Raw genomic sequence first — 26,221 nt, forward strand, 5'->3', positions numbered from 1 at the left:
CTAAATATTTCCGTCAACGAAATTAACACCGTATAAGATAGAACTTTATTGATCTTACAATGGAGAAACTCACTGATTACATCAGCTCCAAATGACGCTCAGGGAGCGTAAATACTAGTCAGGAAAATGTGCAATCACAGAACAGGATAATGTGCAAACAAATAGCAAAAAAGAGGTGATTGTTATCTCATGTACTGTACTGTACCTCTACAGTCAAGTGCAGTGGGTGAGAGGTGAGCTTGGCTGACATCCTCCTGTCCCTCACCTCCTCCTCGGCAGAGTCCGGTGAGCAGCCCAGGACAGAGCTGAACTAAGACCCAACACATATTCAACGCAATCTTCCTTACCTAGACGTCTTCAATGCAGAGTAAACTCAAGCACTCGTGTTGGACATGGGGTATTGATCTCGTCATCACAGAACAGACACAAAAATGCTGATTCTCTGCATTTGTGGGATATATGCAAGATATACCTAATTAAAGATACACCAAAAGGTATAAAAAGAATCACAAAAATGACACAGTAAGAGTATAGGAACATATTTATTTCAATTTAAAACATTTAAAGGAGAAGGCTATGAAAATTATTTTCATGTTGAATGAGGTTCAGGCAACAGTGGTTGAAATGAAACATACAAAAGAGAAATATGGCTAAAATACTGTAAATTAATAACGATTAGGACCCTTCATGAGGGTGCTGCAGGAATACAGTACCAAACCCACCCACAACAGTCCCAACCTGACAAAGACATGCAGTTAAAATGACATTAAAAAACAGCAGTTCATTATTAATCAGATATCGAACAAATTGTCTTTAATTATATTATATTATATATACTAGTGTTTGTTTTCAAAAGTGGACAATGTCATTTACTAGTCATCTGATTTTCACAATATTGGCACTTGTAAAATTCTGGCTTTACAGAAAAGGGGATTGGCACACTCATACATAATTTACATTTGGTATACTTAAAAAAGAAAAAAAAATACATTACTTTCATTTTGTACACCACCACACAAAGTTTATTTGAACTTTAAAAAAGTCAATTTAAGTGGTCCTCAATACATGTAAAGGTGTGTCAAATTTGCACACAAATAAATGCAAAGATAGCTTCAATACCACTGTAGTCCACCCCTCTAGTCAGAATGGATATCAAGCATAAGCAATAGCCATCAAAGTGTACATACAGTATATACACTCACCCACACATACACGCACGCACACACACTCCTCAGAGTACCAATGAGCGCACCTGAATGAGCAAGAGCACAGGCCCATTGTGGTGCTGCACTTTCAGTGCCTTTGACCCAGGGTAAGAATACGCAGTCCAATCAAGTCAGGGCATTGAGGATGGCAGAAATGTAAACATTATTTATGCATCTACTAATCATGGCAGCCACAATAAAACATATTAACCTTTCCAGTACCTTCACTTAAATTCCTCATCAGTATTGAGGCAGCTTCATGTGGAATGAGCAGTGTTTGGAAAGATTCACGTCATTAGCCTTTTTTGAATAAAAAAATATATATCAGTATTTGATTGGCATGTCATTTTTGCGATGGACTGCCATCTAAAAGTGAAGATAAGGCAAAAACAGAAATTTAAATAATCTGATCAAGCATGAGCAACATTCGGACCATATTACATTATTTAACACAACCCACCAGAGTAGCCATTTGCAGGACCAATCAAGAGTAAGCACAATGGAAAAATCCACAATATTTGCCTATTTCAGATGTTAAAATGTCATCCATATTAATCGGGAGAGCCTTTTTATTTCAGATGATACTGGTGCACACGTCATACCAGCTACTACAGCATCCATCCAAGAACAGTTCGTTAATATAAACAGGCAGAACAGAAACGGGATCAGTACATAAAAAAGCCATTGTCAAAGTGAACAATGACCGCCACTAGACTTGTAAAGGAATGTGATAAATAGAAGTGGACTGCTGCATTCCTCCCTCACTGAACGTACAGCCATCATCCTGCACACCACCTCATCACCGCACACACATCTTAAATCAGCCTCTTTAATAATTGCACCTAGTGTTTTCCATGGTGTCTATCCAGAGTCCATTCACTCCACACCAAAGCTGCTAGTAGTAGCCCTTGTGATGAAAGTTATGAAAAATTTACCTGAATTACATAGTGAAGACAAAAATAGCGATCTATCAACTTCTATCAACTTTCAGCTTAATGGAATATTTAACGTCCAGGCAAGAGACACGATATGGGATTGGTACCAACAGCCATCACATGTCCTCAAAATTACAAAAATGCAAGCCTCATTAAAACAGTAAATATTTCACCACCAAGTTTTTTTTATCAGATTTTTTTTTCCTATTTGCATAAAGCACAAACCTGAAATGGAAATCTGAATTTCCACCATCAAGCATTTGAAACAGAACAGCAACAACTAAATATATGAAGTATTATTAGAAAGATGGAACACTTGTTCTTAAAATAGTTTTGATATTTTACAGCAGTATAAAATCTCCTCCCGTCTCTAGATTGGAAAAACTTTGGGCTGTAACTGGGGAGAAAGTGTAAATTATTGTAACAACAATATATAGATCTGATCGATAAATTGGATACAAAAAAAACTATTTACTCACTTGCTAAAATACTTTACAAAATGATGGCCGAATATGGCAATCCAGAAGTGATTAAGAGAGCCTGTGACTTCGATGACATGAGTATTTAAAACGGCACCTATTGCACTGTACTGTAAGTATTAGTTCCATCAGTGAAAACATCACAGTACTAATACACCAGAGTTGCCATACTGTTAATAACATCCAAGTAAATAAAAGCACCTTCTTTTGGCAATTAACAGCCTAAATTCAACTATTATCCAAAACACTTGAGCAGGAATCTGGCAAACAAAATCCTATTTACAAAAAATAATGTTTAAATTTTGGCAAAGGTACAAAAACAAAGATAAAACAAAGGATAAAACTAAATTAGTGTCAACCTGCAATTGCTTAATCAGGGTGGGGACTCAAAGACAAAAACAGAAGGTGCAATGGGGCAATGCCATTTTTCGATACACATTATTTTTAACCCTGCACACTAAGTGCAAGGAGTGCTCTTGGATTTAGGTTTTACAGTAATTGACTGCTTCAAATCAAGGAGGAATTGTATCTAAGGTAATTCAAAAGCTTAGTCTATATAGATGCTGCACCAAAAATGGAAACACATTTACATTCAACCCACTGGGAGATTATGAACCATTGCTCAGGTCATTTGGTAAATTAAATGCTAAATTGACAACTCAACAGATCAGGGGCAGCCCGTGTGGTCTAGATACACCTCCATAGTTTATAAGCAAATGAGCCGGGGCAAAGATGTAGCGTCGTGTTTGCTGCGCTGTTGTAGTGTATATCACAAGTGGCTTAAAAATAAGGAAGTGAGCCCTTTTCGAAGAGTCAAACAAAAGAAGGCCCCTTACCCAAGTGAAACGATCAAGGAAGAATAAACTAGTGTTTAGTGAAAATTTAGGCCTCATCTGGGATGAGGGAGTGTTAAGAGCTAAACAGATTTATGTGCAAGTAAAGCAAGTCTTTTAACCACATATCACACGATCATTTAAAAAAAATGACCAATCCAACCCAGAGCATCAGAGACAAACTGAGGATTCACTCTTTTGAGTTTCATGCAGATGATTTTTGTTGGTAAAGAAACTGCACAAAGAGGGACTGCATGACTCTTTCTTGTTCTCTCCCTTTTTGCTTCCCATTCTTTTTCAAACCAAGTTGTATTCTTTGAGATTGAGCTGCAGGATGGTGTCTTTGACGGCTGCAAAGACAAAGCGGATGTTCTCTGTGTCAGTGGCACATGTGAAATGGGAGTAGATGATCTTGTCACTGTCTGGGTTCAAGTCCACAAACATCTTTAGGATGAACTCGCGGCCTGCTTGGGCATCTCTTTGCGGACCTGCAAGAGTTAAACACCAGTTAACTTACATATTTTGCATTTGTGTCTGCTGTGGACATCAGAGACAACATATTAAAAGTGCAATGTACAGGATTACATCTAAAAAATAAAGTGAGATTTATCTATGATACATTCTGTAACAAAGATACCTGCAATTCGTCAATATGGCCATGGGGTGTCACTACCAAAACACAACAGTGTAAATACATAATAACAGTGGAAGCTAAACAGATAATCACCGTCAAACTCGGGAAAGTAGTCAACAAGGTGAGAATACATGATCTTTTCTTCGAGCAGGTCTTTCTTGTTGAGGAAAAGGATGACTGAAGAGTTCTGGAACCACGGATATGTGATTATGGTCCTGAACAAAGCTTTACTCTCCTCCATACGATTCTGACAAGACACAGACACAGACAGCACAAACTTTAAAAAACTGCTCTGCCACCGTGCCACTTTTTTCCCCCCCGCATTTTGATATGGCAAAATATGCCGCCATTTCTCAAATCTTCAGTGCAATTTTCATACATGTCATCATATTTTCGCACTCTGGTAGGATTTGAAGATTTAGATCAATATAGCATTATTTTCTAACCAGCAAAGTGTAAATATTGATCAATATATGAGGATGGGTATCGTTAAGGATTTATTGATACTACTCTTATCGGTACTTTAAAAAGGAAAAAATAGATAGAGGCTACTGTGTAGGCATTAATCCTTAGCCTATATTTGTTTATTGCTCTACATTTTATTTCCAATTTGCGCATACACCTAAAGCAGTACTAAGTAATAATAATAAGCGCAACTGCAGGTGTTGTAGCAAGTTGCGATTCTATTACTTATTAATTGTCCGTGAGAGTAAATACTACGCTGACAGAAAAGGCGAAGGGAGAGCGGGATATTGTACATCCAATTACACGATGGAAATCATTTTTTTCACTCAAACTTGGCTGTAAATACTGTTTAAAGTGGCGCTAGCCCACAGTTAGCCTTGCCCGTTTTGCAGGGTTGTCAAACATACAGCCCGCGGGCCGGATCAGGCACTGACATAATAAGAGCTCAGGATTTGAACACCACATTATATAGCCACGTGGTAAATGGACTACTATGTAGTACTTTGAGGAACTTGTGACACAGGCTTGTAAAGTGTAATACAAGTGTAAGTGTACAAGTGTATTAATGAAGCTACAGTTAAGTTGGGGTTTTGACCAAATCACAGCTTAGAGTATTTGTGAATGAAGAAAAGTGCGCGTGGCTCATCTGTTTGTTCAATACATAGTCGTTATGTTTCGCTTTATACAGCGGGTTAGCGGCAGCAGTTCGGGGGGTTTCTGAGTAGAATAAGCACGTTTTGAATATCTAACACGGGGTGTCTTTTTCCCGTGCGCACCTGTCTCGCCGCACATAGCTGCAGAGGGGAGACAGGGCAGTGTCAGAGCGCAGGGATGGGCCGACACCGTGCGGGGTAGCGGGGATGAACCGGTCTGATGCAGGAACGCATCCAGGAGAGATACTTTTTTGGTGATTATTTGAGCGCGTGTGATTAGCGCAGCAATGCAGCGGCCCCGTTAAGAAGACCGTTAAGGCTGGAGCTTATCGGTCCGGGTGGACCGGCACACGTGGGCCCGTTATGATACCGGGGCTCGATACCCATCCCTATTAAGATGTGTTTGAAATGATTACAATTGTCACCAGAGTATAACGCTTAGTCCACATTGTAATCAAATTCCTCAGGCAATATAAAAAATGCCAATTCATACTGTGCTACTTAAACCAAACAAAAAGCTCCAGTGCAATGGTCATTTCAGCTCAGTTGTCGGTCATGTGACCCTACGCACGAGAGAAGCAGTAGGACGTGCAAGAGATGATGAAATTACCTTCAGTAACACAAATTCTAACTGAAGATAAACAGGCTACAACACAGAGCATTCAATTGTATGGATTTTGCTTAGGTAAGAATGCCATTAGGGCTGTAAAATGAATCACTACTGAAATTAAATGGCCATTTTAGTGGTCACAATTAAGTGGTGCTCCAAAAACAAATTTCAAATTGGTCTCCTTTGGGCTTTATAAAACACCTGCTAATCCTGCAGTTCAGATATGTTTTGAAAGTGTCCGGCTTCAGCTCATTCACCTCATTGTCCGATTCAACCAGGACCTGATCGTACTCGCTGAGGGCCACAAGGAACATGATAGAGGTGACATTCTCAAAGCAGTGGATCCACTTCCTCCGCTCTGACCTTTGGCCTCCCACGTCTACCATCCTTTTAAAGGAAGAAAAACAAATCAGTACTTGACCAATAAAACCATGAATGATCCAGGCCAAGCTCACCATACAACATACAACAATGGATGGAAATGAAAGACATTCAGGCAAGCAAAACCAAAAGATGCGACTGCAAAGACAAGGACAGAGCTGATGGACCACGTGCGCTTGGCTTGGACAAAAGATGCTATGATTTTGCACATCTTGCTCAAGCCAATGCAAAAGATTACATGCATTATGTTGAAAAGGCATGATAAATGTTTGAATAAGTTAACTGCTTTATAAACAGACAGAGGGACGTGTCGTAAAACTGGCTTGCTGTACTCTGAGTCTGGCTCAGCTACAATGGAAACTTATTCAGAGAACTTAGCCAGGGCCAGATTTAAGTCCAGACTCCAGGCATAGACTCAGTGTCTTTAAAACCTGTGGCCTTTTATTGCACCACATGGAATGAAACATTTATTAGAGCCTCCGATGATTATTATAGTTGAATTCAGAAAAAATATATACATATATACATTTGGTAAAAATGGGGAGCAAAAATGAAAATGGCGGAACTTAATGGCATGCGGTATTTAATGGCTATGTCTATAGATGTTTGTACATTACAAATGGCCAACTGAGAATTCATTTATATTAATCATAAAGATATATGAAGGTCCAAACATGAGGAGCAATTTAATTTTTCAGTCACAGCGGATCTTGTCAAAGTGTTTCTGCACTTTTATGATGGTAAAACACCCGCGCATACACCATGTAAGGGAGTGGCGTGATTGTGGAATCAGAGTGGTGGCGTTAAGATTTTTGTCATTTCGTTTCTCCTCACGTCTAAAACGCAGACAAAGGATTTATTAACTCAGCATTTATTCAGGCTAAAGAAGGTGTAGTTATTATGAAGTGTTACAGTTTATTAATAGAAAACCCTTGGATAATAGAAAAACATTAAACTGCGATCACTAGACTTTTCTACACTAAATAGGCTACATGACTCGCAATAGGTTACATTAATTTAAGCTGTGGCCAATTTGATTTTATTCCTTTAGTTATCTGTCCCAGCCTTGATTAGTTGGTACTAGCATTAGAATACAGCTGTGGCGATCAAAAGTATGTTGGGGAGTGCAAAACCAACAACTGAATTGTCATGGTTAAGAGCTTCAAAAGGAGGCATGTCCACATTCACTGAGATTTAGTTGGTGAAGGTTGTGCTTAATGGGGAGAGTCAAAACAGGCATCGGTTCAGTATCAGATGTTTGGATCGATACCAGATATCATATTTTCCCAGGATTGGCTCCGATATCCCATACCAGTATTGGATCGGAGAAGAAGTTTATTTGTTTTAGTGCTAGTCACATTACAAAAGTCGCCTAAAGCGCTTTAATACAAGTGAGTGGGTCAAAAAAACTCTGATGTGATGACCGCTCCAAATCCAAACAAATTAGTGTGTGAGGAGACGGAGAGCTGCAGGGGTCACATGGTTCCTTTCGGACGTACTCCACGCATCTGCACAATAACTCAGACACGTAGCATACCATGTCACTGTCTAGCTCCAGCTCTGTCCACGGTTTGTAGCACACTGGGGCAATGGAGGAGGCCCTGCCGCCCTTATCACGTGGCTTTGGGGGCAAAACAAATGTGCTTAATCTTCTCACCACTGAAATATTGTGGACAAAGCGAAGCGCAGGCTAAATTAAACAAAAGTCAGCTTAGAGGGTTTCACCATGGACCCAGCTCTGTCCCAGGAGTTTCCCGGTGTTCAGCGGCTCTCAGTGTGACAGTCTGCACAGACCGGCTGGGGGAAAGAGGCTCTAAACACGGCCGCACTCCAGGGAGGAGCCGTTACGATAGTGGCGCTTCAGCCTGACTGAACACACGTGGGTTTTAAGAATAATCTAAATCGGATTTGTAAGAAAAGCCTGCATTTGTGGTGTGCTGATGCAGCGTTTAACTGCACTTTGTATAAAATGCGTAGTTCAAGTTTTTTGGTAGAAATATTAAAACTTTTTTTTACATTTATGCCTGCCTCATAAACGCTCTGTTATGTCTGTCACTGACTTGGGTTCATATTGTATGTAGAATTTTTGTGGATGAATATTATATTTACCGGTCATTTGCTTTTCAATCCGGCCAAAGTCCGGCTGCAGCCGGATAACGGAAACCCTCATCCCTACTTTTTATTCCCTCCATTGTATTAATGAATGAAAGTGTCAAACTAAATTTGCCTGCAGATAACTTGAGACAATAGCCTTCAGAACTCTGATGACACAGTATGCCAGTGACTCTCCCAAAACGATGTGGCATTGATGAATTGACTCGCCGATAAGATCCTTCACATGACATGACCCCTTCTCCTTCTAGCAACAAGAGCCGACCTACTTAGCGTGACTCGCCTATGCTGGATGAGGCAAGAGAAATGTCATTTTCTGGGTCTTCAAAAGCCAATTAAGTGAAAAGGAAGCGAGCCTGATAGAGATGTTTGTCTATGAATGACTACTTTGTTGATGTTTGGCCGTGTCAACCAAATGCAATAGCACATTGTGACTTCCCTGCTTGAGTAAAAAAAATTACACTTTTCTAATGTAATTTTCCTGATAAATCAATACAGGTTTTGTTTCAAGCTATGAGCAGCCCTGTTACAGTGATGGTGCACCAGGGCTGCTGGGAACCTCTTCAGTAGCATCTCATTGGAAGCAGAGTTATTTCTAGCTTTGCTAGGCGTAGGAGGGGGCTGTCATGATGGTTTCCCATCGATTTGCACACTTTTGTAATCATTCTTATTCCATGGGTCCATCTGCAGCTGTTGATTTTCAGACAGAGTGAAAGTGAAGATAACAGCCATGCCATCTGTGGGCTATGTACAAGTTGCCTGTGGGTTACTTAACAATACCATTAAATATTGCAAAATAATTTAAATGAAGCCCTAAGTGGAATCATCAAAGCCTATTCTAAATTTGGTCCAACAACATCGACAAATTAAATACAAAGACTATATAATGATGACAGTTGCAATGATAGGTAATTTAACAATAGGTAAATGATTACAAAAACTTGGTCAGACAAACAAACAGATCTACGTCTACCTGAAAATGATGCTTTGCAAGTCGAAAGGGTATTCTATAATCCCAGTGGTTGGGATTCGAACTCTAAGCACATCCTGTTGAGTTGGTAGATAGGACGGCTCAGCAATGCGATCCAGATCACTTAAATAGCTAGAAGTAGAAAGGACAAGAGAGGAAGGACAGAGAGAGTAAAGCATACCAGCAGTTACAGCACACGATCTACAGAAGCAAGTGGCCCAGTCCAGATGCAGAGGACTTAGAAAGGATCGGCCAACAATTTTGTACCATCAACTCAGAAAGGTGTCTGCATCGCTGATGGCGGCTCTCAAACACCATTGTTAAAAATTAAGACGTCAAACATTTGAATAATAACTTAAAGTTTATCAGCTTCATCACGTTTGTAATTTTGTTTGGTCTTGAAGTGTTTGAGAGCGCACCAGCAGAAATGTGTTAAGAGAGCCAGCCCAGCTGAATAGATTGAAATAACTCATCACCCACTGGCTGACCAGCTGTCATGCAGCTAGTTAACCACTTGCATGGATGGCATTTGACACCAGTACCTGAAGATAATATTCTCCAGGTCAAAAGGGTACTCAATGATGCCGGTGGTTGGGACTCGAACCCGCAGCACGTCCTGCTGAGTGGGCACATACCCTGGTGTTGCTATTCGTTCTAAGTCAGTAAGGTAGCTGTGGAAGGGGAGCAATATATGACACAGGTGCAACTAGCCACAAGGCTAAGAACAAGCCATGCTAATGTTAATACTAATAAAAAACACACTTTTAAAAGGTCCTATATTATTCTTAACTGCTTTGATTGGGCTTTAATGTTTTTATTAAGGCGATACCTGTGTGCAATATTCATCATTGCCTTCTTTCGCATTCATCGAAAAGAAATGATTAGTATAGCCAAGTGAAGTGAACTACAGTAAAATAATGTTAAAAAATACTAATGGTATTTGTTGATCATGTGGAGACCGTGCTGTCTGTTGACCCAATTATTTAAACTAAAGTCAAAATATATTGATACTTTTACCATAGCTCGAACAAGTGCATTCCTGGGGATGCACATACACAAGCAGTTAGTGGATCGTTGGTTATAGGTCTTTTGACGGACACTAACTGCTCTTCTCTTTTTCAATCCGATCTAGGGATACAGAATTCGCCGATGATTTACAGTAGATTGATTTGTGCAAAATGTTAATTTACAGCAAGTTAACTCTGCACGGTTTCTTTGGACGGCCTGAAAACAGCTTTGTGTCCGTGTAGAACAGATTTTCTCTTGACGTCTGCAGTGCTATGTAAACTAATACCAGTGGAAGGGGGAGCACAATTTATTGCAACACCCACAGAAACCTCTGGAATAAGGTGAATACCACGGTGTCCAACTGCACAGCCAAGCGCCTGCTCCTTCTGTCATCTGTCCAGGTCTCATTTCTCTACAACTGGACCTTATTTGGCTTTTATCTGACAGATAAACTGTGCATACATTTCGATTAGGGCTGCAACTACCAATCATTAATCTACCGATTATTTTCACGATTAATCAATAAGTTGATTGGCTGTGAATGATGTATGAATTTATCTTTATTATCACATAACGCTAAATTGGCATCGCTTGAGGACATGTTGATGGAGTAAACTTAAAGTGAACTTTGTTGGAGGCTCTTGACGCTAATTCTGCTTCTGATTGATGAGACACAGACGGATATTTATGAAATTTTCAATGCACTAAACACCCTAACTTTAAACAAAGTAGGTTTTCATAAAAGATTTTCATTTCATGTTTGCTCTATTTGAGTCTGTGTTTACTAGAAATCGACTAGGAGACTAAAATAGTGGTTGACTATTTCAATAATCGATTAGTTGTCGATTAATCGATTAGTTGTTTCAGCCCTAATTTCGATCGCTTCTGTTCTCTTGTGATGTGGTGCACGTTCATGGGGTGCTTTCTTTTCCATGCAGATTTTTAGGAGACCCTTTGCTGAACTGGGCACCGAAGCTCATTTCAGAGTGAAGTAAACCGAACGTCATCTCCTCTGCAGGGCAGATCATTCATGGAGTATTTTAACAGACTTGTGTGAACTCAGAGTCGCTACAGTGGACAGGTGCCTGTCTGCCCCGCCCACTTTTCACAGCTGAGCGGAGATAGAAGATACACACAGCTCTGTTTTGCTGATGATACAACTCCTTGAAAACAACTCCTATTTGAGTTCTTTTCATAATCCCCAAATCCTCTATTGCTGTAAAATTAAAACAAAAGTGTGAATTTAATGTAGCCCATCTGATTTTTTTTTTGCCCATCATGCAGATTGGTGTGTGTGTATTTGTGTATATACAGCAAACTCTGCAAACTGGCAACTGAGAGAGGAGTTTGTCTGTGTGTGTTTGAGAGAGAAGAGTTTGTGATGCGATGTCTAGTGGTTGTGTGACAATAAGAAAACTGGTGTAAGGTTAGTTACTGCTAGATGGAAATGATATGTGCAGGTTTGCAATGTTGACACTGAACTGGTAAATCTAGGGAGGTTGGCTTAAATGGAAGTGACTTGGTGTGTCAGCTCAAATAAATGATACAAATGTAAAATAATTGATCTTATCGCTCCGTTTTCTGGTTCTACGACAAATATTTGTCAAAAGAGTATTGCTATCAGAAAAAAATGTAACGGTGCCCAGTCCTAGTTCTAGATGACAAATACTACAAGTGCTCTATAGGTATCCTAAACCATGAAACATTTAAGTACAGGTATCTAATGTTTTATCCCTGTACCCAGCCCTACTCATCGTGCACGACAAAGTACTTCACTGTGACTTGCGCGTCTCAATTCTTTATGTTCTGCATACACTCTAAAGATTAATGTAAGGCAACAAAAAGATAACTGAAATGCATGTTGTGATTATTGTAGGTGTTGTGTCTACAGTGCACTGCCCCCACAGCCAGTTTTAAGATAACGTGAGCATTGAGTTTTGTTTCCGGTGTTTGTCAATACCCAATACCTGAGAACTCTAGTATTGACATAAAATCAGATTCCAAATTGGCATTGGAACAACTCTTGATAAGTGGTGACCTCAAAAAATTATACGACAATACATTGCTGTGGAATTCTTGATAATACACGCAATACAGAGGCCACCGTAGATGTGGCTTTTAAAACGTTACATTTTCACGCGGTCACATCTGTGAGAGAAAAGAGTCAGATGACTTTCTGCACAAAAACGCGTTCCCTCTGATGCTTGGAAGGGTCTGCACAGGCACGCTCCAACTCACTCACTAAACTTCTCAGCACTTGTACTGGGTCTAGTCTAGTCAAGAACCATGGGTGTATGTTAATCTACTGATGCTCCATCCAAAAGTAGTTTAAAAAGCCAGAATAATGCATAATATAGGACCTTTATTCTATGCTACCACACAATTTTCTACTCCACTCAATACAAACCTCAAAGCTGTAAGGTAAAAGAAGTCCACACATGAATAACATTAAACGTCCTCCTAACCCCGTCTATAATGTAATATTGAATTTAGGCACATGCATAAACTTACTATTTGGTGGAGTCAGAGAGCTGGTACTCTCGTCTGCGGTCGTATGCTTCCTGGATGCCAGGGTCAGTCCACAGCATCTTTATCGCCCCAATGTACGGCTGATCGAACGATGCCACTTTCTCTACATCGACCTCCCGCACAAGTAGAGCATTATTCTGAGAGCAACCAAGAAGATACACCATTAGAAAACTATTACACCAGGCATTCACAGCACCAACAAACCACAGGCAGCACACACCTTGTTCTGTTCATACTTGAAAGGTATCTTGAGTGTTTCAGTGGCTCGGACCATGGCCTGCATGGAAGTGAAGATGTTCTGGTAAACCAGCTTGGTGAAGCCCTTCTTATCCTCATCTGTGTAGCCAGAACCATGGATTATTCTCATCTGCTTGATGAAGGTGCTCTTGCCACTCTCACCCGTGCCTGAAAGGAACACCTGAGGTTAGCAAGTGTTGACCTAAGACAAACATTTGAGAAAAATGGCACATGCTTTTAGCACACACAGTGGACTATGGGATAGAGCCAGTGCTACTACACAGCAAAGTATATGTAGTTATTGTCAGCATTAACAAATTAAAACAGAATAACATTTTGAACGAAGATGTGTGAATCTAAAAACACAAAGTGAAAGTCAACAACACATGATAAACACGTGAAGTCACTCCAAAATGTGAGCACATATAAAAGAAGACTCCATGTCTAGTTTCAGACACATGGTATTTTTGGGGCCGAGAATGAAAAGGGATCTTTCAATATTCTTTCATTGCACTTGTTTTTGATCAATCTCTGATCAAAGTTCAAGTTCAAAAGAACCTTAACAGCAAGTTTCACATCTTTACATGGGCTACATACTCTAAGTCTGACTGGATGATTTACTCTATTGACAATAAAAAAGCAATTAGACACAGAAGGCTTTTAATTTACTTCACAGGCATCTTTTGACAACAGGAAGGCAGTCACAAGCTTGAATTGTGTCCACTGTCATTAAGAGCAGATGTGCGACAAATTCATGGGGATAACACTAGGACTGGGAGGACACTCACAATACGTACAATACTTCTGGGGGCCAGGTCAATTTGTATTGCAATATAGTAAATTGTGACAGGTTCATTGAAAATTTTGAAAAAGAAAACCGTCAAGGGTCTAAACGTTGGACATTGCGGCCATTAGCACCGCCTACTGTTGTAAAACATTACACCTTGCGCTGAAGTTCTTCTGCTTGTGTTAGATCTCTGCTGCGTTTATAAACAGAGGAAACACAGGAATAGAAAAGGAAAGGAAGACAGAATGACAGACACGGGATGTTTGGTTGGTGTGAAGCCTGATTTAAGTTGCTTTGTGTCGCATAAGTACCAGAGAAATAGACAAGTGGTCCCAGAACAGCCAGCTCAATGCTTAATGAAGTATCCATTATTCATTTGCTTTGAATTTGAAGGACTGCGGAGTCATGTCTTGTAGGCATGATTAGTTCAAATCAACAGATTACATTGTTCCCTAGCCTAACTGGAAAACCCAGCAGTCACTGTACATTGACTGAAGCGACTCCAGAGGGTAATGCTTGTTCCCATGGCAACTTCAGCCGCAAACTCATAAAAACATGGCAGAACACAGCAGCTGAAGCAGTCCCCGCAGACACTCAAACATGCGAACTTCGGCCTCCATGTCTTTATCCGACCAGTGCTCGTCTGTGGGAATTAACCATCACCCAATCATTTTCAAACTATAAATGAAGAGACAAACCAAATTGTTTATGAATGTTGTGAACAACCGCTCTCTCCTTTGTTGTAAATAAACAAGTCCAACGAAGACTACAGCAGATGTCGCTGCAAACACTAGGAGAATACAGTCCGTTCTAGGGATAGGACAGTACAAGATTTCCATGATGATAATTGTGATCAGAAATTCTTATCAACTCATGATGTATACCGACTTGGGGCTGGTCGATTCAGGGCTGCAAACTCAGGCATGGTGAAAAAGGTCGACCGGAAAGACACCGACGAGAATGCCCGGCACTACTGTGCACGTGCCATAGAGATGATAGAGTATCACTGAGCAAAAACAACTGGTGAATCACTGGGAATTTATAACAATGTCACACATATTGCAGTCTGATATATAAGAATCAGGTTCTGTAATGTGCTTCTCCAGAATTGAAGACAAATGAGACAATGTCAGATACATTAAAGTGGGGGTCAGGATAAGGTTTGGGGCCCTTTCAACGAATTTTGAGCTATAATCCTAATTATCCTACAATTATCCTAATGCAATTGAGACTGTCCTAATATGTCACCACTCGGAAATGTTTTGTTTTTAAAGTAAAACTATAAAATGTTCCTTTAAACATTAACTCACAAAATGTGACAAATGAAACATCACAATGAATATTACTATAGGCTCATTCATAGAACTTTTGGACACATTATACTATAAATCTTACTCCTTTGAGCTGTTGTCATTTGACCTATGCTTGAGTAAGGATTATTCATAAAGAAAAGCAGGCTTTTTGCTAAACATTATGGTACATGAGGGGTATTTGGGGTAATATCTTTTCATCTTTGAGGACTAGTATTTTTACTGTTTGTATTTACCTGTTTTTGGCTATGGCCACCAGTTTCTTTGTGTTCATGTAGTGCTGATTTCATTTGGACCTCCAGACCCATGTTAACAAATTTCGGAATACGGTTCAGTTCAGTTTATTCGGTCAGAATTATGCACAAATTATTTACAATCAGTTAAGTATATTTCTTCATAACATACAAAATCACCAAAAAGGTATAGGCTGAAGCTAATGTTTATTGCCTACCCTAAAACTTACGCCACAAGTTTTTTGTTAACTTTCTAACGTTACATCAAAAAAACATTCTTTAAGCAGGTTAATACAGTTTTAAACTAGTAAACAGAGTTAATGTATTTTCCTAGGTGGAAGCGAGAGTGACATATTTGAGATCCTCTGTGCAGTTATTCCAGAGATTGCCCCTCTGACAGAAACACAAAATCTCATGGTGTTTGTTTGAAATGTTTTCTTTACAAACATCTCTACTCCTCTTCTCCTCTTCTAAACAGCTGTTCTCTTTTCAGCAAAAGGTAAGCACTTATCAGTAGCGTTATCTCAAGAGCTCTGAATAAAAAATCTAAAATTATTTTCTTTAAAAGGAACAGGCCACCGTTTTTCCATACTGCGATATGTTCTTACCTGAGCTTAGAGTTGATGAGTACCTGTCTGGTCTTTGTGCGTGGAAGAGCTTGGCCGCTTCTAACTTCAACCTGTTTGGAGCTATAGGAATATACTGGGAGAGGCCAACTGCTTTTTGCGTGACTGAGCGCACGCACAGACCAGACAGGTACGTATCAACTCATCTAAGCTCAGGTAAGAACATCTCTCAGTATGTAAAAACAGTGGTCTGTTCCTTTAAGGTTATTTTTTTCATCCCTGACAAAGACAACAGTTCTATCAGCGGGAGGGCATCAGCGGGATCAGCGGGAGGGCATCCTGGATAATATCTTTTTCTCGATTATGCCATTTTTGTAATTGTTTGGTGTAATCGTAATTGAATTTCGATTAATTGCACAGCTCTTACTCAACCACAAGGTTTATTTATGGCACATTTCTAATTAGTAACTCAATTACATGCTTGGAATAAAAGTAAAGTGGGATATTATGAACAAGCTAATGAAGGAGGCGCAGTGAAGGAGGCTTGAGACGTGGTGAAGTTGGCTTCACGTTTGACAGTGGATCTTCACCTCCAACACTTCAGTCTGGACCCTGGAGAAAGCTACACAGACTAAGTCTCTAGCTACAAACTGCACTTATTCTTTGTCGCACTGGCCAAGTCCTGTTCATGTGAAAATCAGAGATCAATAAATTTGTAGAACAACAAGGAATTTAATACAAGCCCAAGGCAAGCTGTGATTCTATTTTTGGTTGATTTCTTATTGGGTTTTCCATGTTAATCTGATCACTTTAACATTATAGTGAAGTTATAAATATACCACCACTAGCCACAGAGGCCGGTGACCGAAAAAGTTAATGTCAAGTCCTGCATGACACACATCAGAATCAGAATAGATTTATTGCCATTAGGTTTTTTTATAATATGCTCACGTTCCTAAACTAATCCTATAGGGATACCTGCCCCTGCTGGCCAGCCCTCACACCTGTCCAACAGAGCCGCACGGCCTGATGACATCATCACACAGCGCTAATGTTTTTGTGTCAAACCAAAGCATGAGCCTTTAGCTCGTGAAATGCGAAGGGAACAGAAACGATCATCTCAGTGGCATGAAGTAATAAGAGTTTGTTTGAGCTCCGTTGAGATCTGCTCCTGAAGAAGAGTTTTAGACTTTTCTACTAAACAAAACCAGTGCCTGAGCAAAGGATGTCATGGCTTCTAAAACAGCTGTTCTCCTTTCAGCACAAGGCGAGCACTTAACAGTGGCGTTATCTCAAGAAAAAGGTATAAAAAATATTAGTACGATATTATTTACAGTTCTGTCACAAACCGCGCAGGATGGACTTTTTGCGCTTTGTATGGACGAGCGGGAGAGCATCCTTAATAATCGTTTGTTCTCGATAATGCTATTTTTGTGATCGTCTAGTGTAATAATCGAAATCGTAATCAAACTTTGATTAATTGCACAGCCCTACCTTAAGAGGTCCCACACTGCTGACTTCACTCGTTTGTTAGGTGGATGCAACTCTGGAGGAGAGCGTCGCTCTCCCTCGCTCAACTATTGGTGAGCTTACGTAGTGTTTGTACCATGCAGCGGCTCGAATGTTCGCGCGAGAAATTTCTAAAATTCTTACGGTTAACCTACTATGTCCTTTTATAATTGTAGTAATTGTAAAACCGGTTAATCTTGACATCCATAATTGCCGTAGTCAGTGAACAGGTTCACAAACTAGGAATATTCTTCAGTACAAATGCACAACATGAAACAAAAACTTGGTAGAGATAAATAGTAAACTATAAAAACTATAAGGGCATGCATGAAAATAGATTAATATAAAAAAAAAGTCATAAAATAACGAAATGACCAAATACAGAACAACAGCGTGAATGGATTTTCCGCTGTAATAACTAATAGCAGCAGGTACAAGTGCAGACATACCACATAGAGCGCATGTTGCTCTCTGTTTGGGTGCGGGCAAACACACATACGACACACACCACACACACCACACGCGCTGCAGAGCTTCTAAATTAAACAACATCGACTAAAACTTGCACTGCCTCTTTAGTACAAGCCCCGGTGGGCAATATGATGACATTAGACCATCTTACGATCTTCAGGGCTGACAATCTGTCATTTGTGTGGGATCACTTCATCATGATCCAAAGCACTTCTGCACAGTCTGCCAATTTCCTGCTACTGTCAGTGAATGAAACCCAAGCCACCAACTTTCTGCAGGTACAGTGGGTTACATTTACACCCCGGTGTCTAATAATGTGAATAATTAAGCAAGTGGAAGTTGAAATGATCTCCAATATGCATGAGGTTGTAGATGAGACATTCCCATCATTAATCATTTACATTTTCAAAATAATATCAATGTAAAAAAAAAAAGGCCAGAGCAAAAGTTTGGGCACTCTGTGGAATTAATGCCTCTTAGCCCCAAATATGGTAAGTAACACAGGTAAACGCTTTTCGAGGCGGCCAAGAGTCTATCAATTCTAGTTTGAAGGATTTCAGCCATTTTTTTCCTTACAAAAGTCTTCTTGAACGGAGAGATTTCTGAGCTGTTTGTCACGCACTGCTCTTTGGAGGCTTATCCACAGATATTCAATGATGTTTAGATCAGGAGACTGAAGGCCACGGTAAAACCATCGGATTGTATAATTATACTGTATCATAAAAAAAGCATGTTTGTATGAAGCTGAATAGGGAGAAAGAGTGAAAGCGCCACATTTATTAGATAATGATTAAAACTAAGCATGTTTTTCTGACTCCCAAAATGCCTCTTTGCCTCCTGCAGATTTGAATCTTGTTGCTGCATGAAGGTAATAACCGAGTACCGTGATGTTTAAAAACAGTTTAAGAAATGTGTACGGCACGCAACTCAAAGATCGACTGCATGAAAAATAAAAAGTATGCTATATAAAAAATCAATATATCAAATCAAGCAAGATCTTGTCGTGAAGCCCTACAAAGGATGTCAAGGTTAACTGGTTTTACGATTACCACGATTATAAAAGGACACATAAGATTTACTGCAAGAACTTAATTTAAGTTAAAATTATGTCTTTTCCTCCCCCTACATGTTCCAGCAATGCCCTAACATGTAGAATGAGCCCAGACCTATTCACCACAACTGCCTCTAAAATCCTGCACTGTGAGCCATCCTCTCGCTGCAGATAGGATCTGTCAGTGTCCCGTCAACGCCGCCTGAGTCATAAGCAACGGAGGCCAGACATGAGCTGCTCCGACTCCACATTGTGTCTGTAGCCTGATATTTGCTACGATAAACTTTGGTCATAACAACAATTCTCTTTGAACCATTGCACAGTAGAGACGAGAGCAGCTCACGATAAAAACAAAATCAAAAACAAGACAAAAGACCAAAACAAATCAAACCGTGCACACCTGCCATTAGTGGATCCAAGAAGTCTGTGATTCTGAATTACACCCAGAGCTATGCTACAAGTGGCAGAATAGTTTCCTTCTTACTTCAGTGTCATCCAATGTGAGGATGGTGTTCTGTAGTACGCAATCTATATAATAAAAAAAAAATATATATATAATAATACTGATAGCATTGGGCAGGTTTTTCCTCAGGGTTGGCTGCCACATAACTGCCGAAACTCTAGGTGTGCCAACACCACTTTGCTCAGACACACACACACACCACACAACCACTGGCACTTTCCTGCCATGTCTTCGTGCCACTGTGTGAAACTAGTAATACATTTCATATTTTCTATTTTGAAAACTGATGACAGTACGTTTTTATAGATTTATAGATCAATGAACAATGAATATGGAGCTCTTAGCTGTGAATGGGAGTTCTGGAGTGACTGTCAGATTCATGATCGAGGCGCTGCAAGGCAAATGTGCTTTTTTTCAATGCTTTCTTTAATTATAAAAATGTTTTTTTTTAAGTCTGATATTGCACAGCACAGTGGCAGTTACTGTTTGTGTTAGCGTTGAAGATCCCGGGTTAGATTCCCACCTGGATGGGGCCTTTATGTGTGGAGTTTGCATGTTCTCTCTGTGTCTGTGTAGGTTTCCTCCGGGTACCCTTGTTTCCCCTACCACTAAAAACATGTACAATAGGCCAGGATGAATGAGCGTATGTTCGACAATGGATGCAATCCGGAGTGGCTTGTTCATTATGCACTGTACCAACCAAATAAACCAAAAAATAAATACAGAAAACAATCTGAAATAGTAAACTGCTACCTAAAGCTGGATGTTCAAAGGGTTTGTTTGCAACACACACGTCGACCTAAACATCATGAGATTGAAACCTGACTCCAACAATTTGCTGAATAAAGGCTCTGTGTATGCATGAAATATTTTGGCAAACTTCCTGTTGGCTAGTGTAGGGCAAAGACTACTTCCTGTCCACATTTTACTGATGAAAACGTAAATTCTGGACTATTGATCGCACCTGAATATAAGCTGCACCAACAATTTTATTTTTTTTCATATACTGTAGGCCGCACTGGTCTGTAAGCCGCAGCTGTTCCAGGCATATTTTAAGTGCCATCAGCAATGGAATTACAGGACTTTTCTCTTCGTGCGCAGTCAAATTCACCAAGAGAACAGTTGCCTACAGGTACATTTACTTTTATTTAAGTGTAGTAAGAGCTTCAATTATATGATTCTTTAAATGCGTGTGTGTTAGGACAAAGTGCTGCCCGCACAGCGACTCGTCCTCAAGAACGTGGCCGTGTTTAGAGCCGCCCTCCTTGGCATGTTAGCGCACACAGCCTCGGGAGCTCAGGAGTTTCCCGGTGTTCGAAGTTGCTCTGAGCTGGGTCTGAGGGAGACTGCTCGAGAATGGCTTTTGAAACCCCTGCATCGCTGGACCCTCCATAAGTATTTCAGCTGTGACATTAAGAGTACAGATTTTAACATGCTATAAGTAATTATTCAACAGCTGTTTTCTGCTACATACTGTTTTGATACATATACAGTTGTGCTCAAAAGTTTACATACGCTGGCAGAATTTTTTTTTTTTTTACTATTTTTCAAAGAATATGAGAGATAACGGAAAACGTTTACTACAATAAATTACAAAAAAAACGTTAAAGTACGACCCTAACCCTGAGGTAGTAGATAATACTTTTGATAGCTGCATTCTATTGCATTCCCTTGCATGCTTGTATGCTTAAATAAAAAAGGCTAATCTTCAATAATCAGACACGGAGTCTTCAGTGTTGGCACACTTTTGAAACAGAATATTTCAGAGAAATAAGCTCATGTGGGTGATGATTAGCATGAGCAACCTTGGCAAGGAGTCAGTCTCACTGTTAGACATACAGTGGTGGGAGGAAGGATACAGGAGGCATCTGCCAGCTCTTCCGTCAGCCGTAAAAGAGCGGGAATAGCACAGGGCTGCCCTCCATGATGCTACTGCCCAAATTTGCTGTTAAATCTAGTGTGTGTGGGCCATTTGTCTCGAATGTCTGCAGCTTTGTTATTTCTACAAAGCTCGACCATGCCTTACGTTACCCTGGCAGCAGCTAACAGGGATCTGAATAAAAATGTCTCACACTGCAGCTTACAATAGTTGTCATGAACATAGGTAGAATTTATAGCAGAAACAAAGCGGTACGCCAAAAAACAGATACTTATTAACCTATGCAACCTAAGCAGTGAGCACATTGACAGATTACTGTAGGCCGGAACAATATGATCAAATTATTGTCATTACCATATTAGTTCACACAAAATCCATATCACAAGAAGCCATAATGTATCTGCATCTAAATATTCCTTGCAGCTCATTCAGACATTAGCTCATTATGACATATCCACTCATCATCTGGCATTAAAATAGGGTGAACACAAAGTCCCGAAATCTAGGCTCTAGGACGGCCTACGCCACACCCCAGTCGCAAAGGCATGGGGATGAAGGGAATAGCCTTTCAGTCAGGGCTCACTGTAAACTTTGAGGACAGTGACGAGAGCTGCAGTAAAGAGGCAAGTAAGAACTCCAAATGTGCACGGATGGTGTTACTGCAGCTTGCTCGAATAAAGACACACATTAAATTACTTGTGACTCCCATTAACCACAGGAACAGTGGTTCTTCAAGCGCTGACTTTCTCCTGAGAGGAGGTTGTCATGAGTAAGCAAACTGGACTGAAATAGTGCACATTCCGATAAGCCAACAACGTTACTTCAAACAGGAGTTATTTAGCTGGTAGAAGGGTGCAACACTAGACCACTACCTGGAGACAACTTAATCTTGATACTGTCTGTTTATTAACATCACCCTCATCCTCAATTCAAATGTGACTCAGAATATAACACCACCCACAGCAAGTTCCACGCAAATTGAGCGGGTCATCTGTCTAGTTAAGTTTGGTTTATTTTAGCAATCATTCATCACCTTGCCGTCCGATATCGGTCAGGGGAGATCAGGGGAGCTGGGAAACATCGTGGCGAAATTCTGTAACAAGTTTGTACACCTCAGATTGTATACATTTGATGTTGCAGTTTTTTTCTTATACAGGAGCGATTACAGACATGCCGTTAGGGTTGGTGATGGATGACGAACATCACGATGGAGCGCCACCATTGTGATGCCACGCCCCCTCCCGTCAGAAACACGCACAGATCTTCTGTAGGTCTAGTGAACCTAAAAACTTTTCAGGTATCACACTGCAGACTGCAGGGCTTAATGCTCAATTCCAATAAAAAAAATTATATATTTTTTTTTTTCCCATGGTCGTTCACGGGATGTGGCTTGAATGTGTCACGCGTCTGCAGTAGACGGCACAGCGCTCTGCTGTTTGAGGAAGTGAACAGAAAAAAGCGACCAAATCAACCAAATCATTCTGAGAAGGAAGAGAGACTTTTTTTGACCATGGACTTTTGTGGAGCAGAGACAGCGATGTCTTTAACCAGAAACGTGCCGCACTGGATTTCAGCTGTGGAGAGGGAGGTGAGCGGCTTCACACACACCGAGTTCATCATAACAAGTTCATGTGTAGTTTCCAATGGCCGCGGGCTGCTCTGCTTTATGATGACGACACTAGAGGAAGCCATTGCTGTAGTACCTCCATATAGCCCCCATTGGAAAGCATTTACACATTAAAAACAACTTTAAAGTCTGTTTTCTAATTTTCTTAAACTCTCGTACTAATGAGGGCCGGACTGTTAGCATTGGAGCTGGGCGAACTACACGTCACGCAAGGGCCGAGTCTACAGTGAAGATCCCACCCTTATGCCCTTTTTAGGAACACGATTTGTTAGAGCTGGGGAGGGGGAGTCTGTAAATCCGCCATGATTTTTCCCTTCAACGTAGTTATTTTGTCAAATGGGGAGGAGTGAGTGATTACGGTCTGTTAATATACTATGTCTATGCTAGTTTCCCTGTCCGCTCCCATCTACTTTACAGCTAAATGAGTAGTATTTGTAGCGCATCGATGACGTGTAGTTCAGATAAATGCGACCTGGCCATTTCAGACTGATGTCGGATTGCAAAAGATCAGATACAGGTGGCAGAGGAAAAAAGAAAAAAGAAAAAAAATATCCTAATTGTGTTGTTTCAGCCTGCATTCTGAACTATGCATGCTAGTTTAAGTAGCCTGCCAGAGACCTAGGCCCCAAACCCCCACCCCCGGTATCATCGTCCATAGTGATGACTCCTCAACTGCCAATTAAGAACATCATCATCGCCCAACCCTACTTGCTTTATATTTGTTTTGGAATCTGCTGATATGAAAATACCTCTAAAATACCTACTAAACAGAAATGTCCTGAATAAATCAGTCCTATGCCTCTAATAAAGTGCCCCCTGCTGTAACAGTTCAACACGTGGGAAAACTAGGGCCTGGGGGCCAAATGTGCCCGCCTTCAATCCGGCCCAGAAAAACATGCTTAATCCTAATATGCATTGCCTAAAATGGGTGAAAACGTTTTCACGAACATGAAAAAAGATGATGCATAACTGCAGCGATTCTGCTGACTGTGTTTAGAAGATTATATTACTGTCAAGATAAGAAATGTAACCGTTTATAACAACTGATGCGGCCCTCGTGGGAAGTTCAAAACTCCAATCTTGCCCCTGCATCAAAAAGTTTGCCCTCTTCCGTCAGTCTACCCCAAGGGCAGCTGTGGCTACAATAGTAGCTTACGACCACCAAGTATGGAGTGAATGAATAATGCATGAAATTGTAAAGCATCTGGAAAAGCGCTATATAAGACTAATGCATCATTATTATTACAATTATTACTATTAAAAAAATTAGACATTTAGACAGAAAATACACAGAAATTAAATGCGATGACTCTACACACAGCAACATTGTAGATATTGAAGGCTTATCAAACATGCTATTAGAATAGTTTTAGTATGTAGCTGCATTTTAATGACATTATTATATGTACTATGAAGGGTTGGGATAACCTCTTACACATAACTGCATTCAACAATATATTTTAACACTAGAAAATTCTAACAATAACACCAAATTAAAACCTATTTTGCCATATATAAGTTTTCACATGACAGTACAATTGAAAATGAATAGCATGAAGATAAAGTTTAAATCTAGCTTCAGAAACAACTGAATGAATGAATCGTGCCAGTTGATTTACATATAACATGACAAACTGATTCAGGAGTGATCACATGACCAACTGCGGCTAGGGATTTTTGCATGCAATTCAGAAGCCTTTTGCATGCAACTTGCAATATCAACAAAATCAAATGAAAGGATATTCAGCAGCGGCATAAAAGCAGGGCATGAAGACAATGCAGTCTTACCTAGAAGCAGGAGCTTGAGTTCCCGTCTTGCATCTCTCTTGTCTCGTCGGAGTTGTTTCTCGATCTCTGCGTTGATTCGTTTGGACTCTTTCGCCTCCTCACTCAGGCAACAAGCCATCATGGAGTCTAAAGTCATCACCGCATGAGCTAAAGCCCGTTTGACAAGGGGCGCACGCTGGTTTCAAATCAATCTCTTCCGAGCAACAAGGTACTTCACACCACGTCGTAGGAAGAGATGGTTAGTTGGAGCAGAACAAGGCCCTGTGTTGGCTGCCAAACAGTTGCCAATGGTCCAATATTGGCATAAAGTCCTTAGTCTACAGACCCGGACAGTTGACTCCAGGGCATATGTTGTGAATTAACACTGAAAGATACGAACTGCGATGTGTCTGTTGCGAATTAAGACTGGTTGGATACACTCAAGCTAGCTTGCATGCTAAGCAGTGCTAGAGTTAAAATTGGCCAACGTGAGAGCAAGTGCGTGATATTGACAGAGTCCGTATCTGTGATTCTCAGCTGGAAATCGTATGTTTGGTTTCCTTTCCAACTATCCCCTTAGATGGGACAGTGTGTGCAGTCGCAGCCTCATTTGTGATAGCCCTCTGCTGGTCGCCCCGGTTGAGTACAGGCTTAGCCGCCCAGAATTCAGCTGTGTACGCCCGCGCAGTCACTGCCAGCGTCCGTCCAACTGTGCATTTAAAGAAAACAGTATCAATAACAACTCTCTATTGGAGCACCAATGAGTGTAACACATCTATAACATAAGATATTTGCAGTGTAAAACTGAGGGTAGAAGAAGCCAGCCGGATCGCCCAGTGAGTACTAAATGGGCAGGCTAATTGTTAGCTAGCTATGTTAGCTCAGCTAGCCATCCTTGGAACTGGAGCCCACTGACTAGAAAACAGAAAGTCGAGCTTGACATATGTTTTCCATCGCACAAAACATGGATTCTCCAAAATACGTCGCTGTTACAGAATGTCTAAGATGCTAGAAGTCTTACAAGCAGTCGATTGACCCCATTTAGTCCATGCATTCTATCGCTCCCAGTAATTTTCCTGGTGCTGCTGATCGCTCCTCGTCTTCCACTCCCGTGTGGCGCACTGGCGCTGTTGCTGACGTAGCGTGGGTTAGGATTGATGGACGATTGCAAGGCAAATGAAAGTCCTTTTGGTGCTAGTTATAGGCGGGACTTGTGCAGATAAAGTTTGCCTGAGAGGTAGCCTTCCTTTTGGAGGCGGATCGGTGTGAGAGCAATTGACTGGACAGGAAACGCCCATCTGTCAAAAACCAGAACCTGTACGTCCTGTGCACATCCCATGATTCAGACGTCTCCCTCCTCGCGCAATGTGATAGACCGACACAAAACAAATGCATAACGAGCGTATAAAAAGAAAATAGGGTCGTAATATAGACATAAGTGTAAGTGACAACACATAAAGAAATACGCAAAGACCATATCAAGTCGTAAATTAAATGAAAAACGATC

At 40.6% G+C, this 26,221-nt stretch overlaps 1 protein-coding gene across 4 annotated transcripts; it reads right to left on the reverse strand.

Moving 5' to 3' along the window:
• Positions 1-536: 536 nt before the first annotated feature.
• On the reverse strand, positions 537-25,848 carry LOC306976606 (guanine nucleotide-binding protein subunit alpha-11). Of its 4 annotated transcripts, none has more exons than XR_013793774.1 (8): positions 24,736-25,848; positions 13,035-13,219; positions 12,797-12,951; positions 9,281-9,409; positions 6,072-6,201; positions 4,180-4,333; positions 3,485-3,940; positions 537-3,450 (listed from the first exon to the last, which is right to left on the reverse strand). XR_013793774.1 is itself a non-coding variant. In XM_079574600.1 (8 exons), the coding sequence occupies exons 2-8, from the start codon at positions 24,869-24,871 to the stop codon at positions 3,750-3,752; spliced, it is 1,080 nt and encodes a 359-aa protein (XP_079430726.1). In that variant the 5' UTR covers positions 24,872-25,423; positions 25,736-25,847; the 3' UTR covers positions 537-3,749. The 4 variants fall into 4 exon arrangements, 3 of the variants coding, with proteins under 3 accessions (XP_079430726.1, XP_079430725.1, XP_079430727.1); XM_079574600.1 differs by having other exon boundaries at positions 537-3,940; positions 24,736-25,423; positions 25,736-25,847; XM_079574599.1 differs by having other exon boundaries at positions 537-3,940.
• Positions 25,849-26,221: the final 373 nt, after the last annotated feature.

Source organism: Gobius niger (assembly GCF_951799975.1).
Source record: "Gobius niger genome assembly, chromosome: 17".
In the NCBI taxonomy this organism is placed as follows: Eukaryota; Metazoa; Chordata; class Actinopteri; order Gobiiformes; family Gobiidae; genus Gobius; species Gobius niger.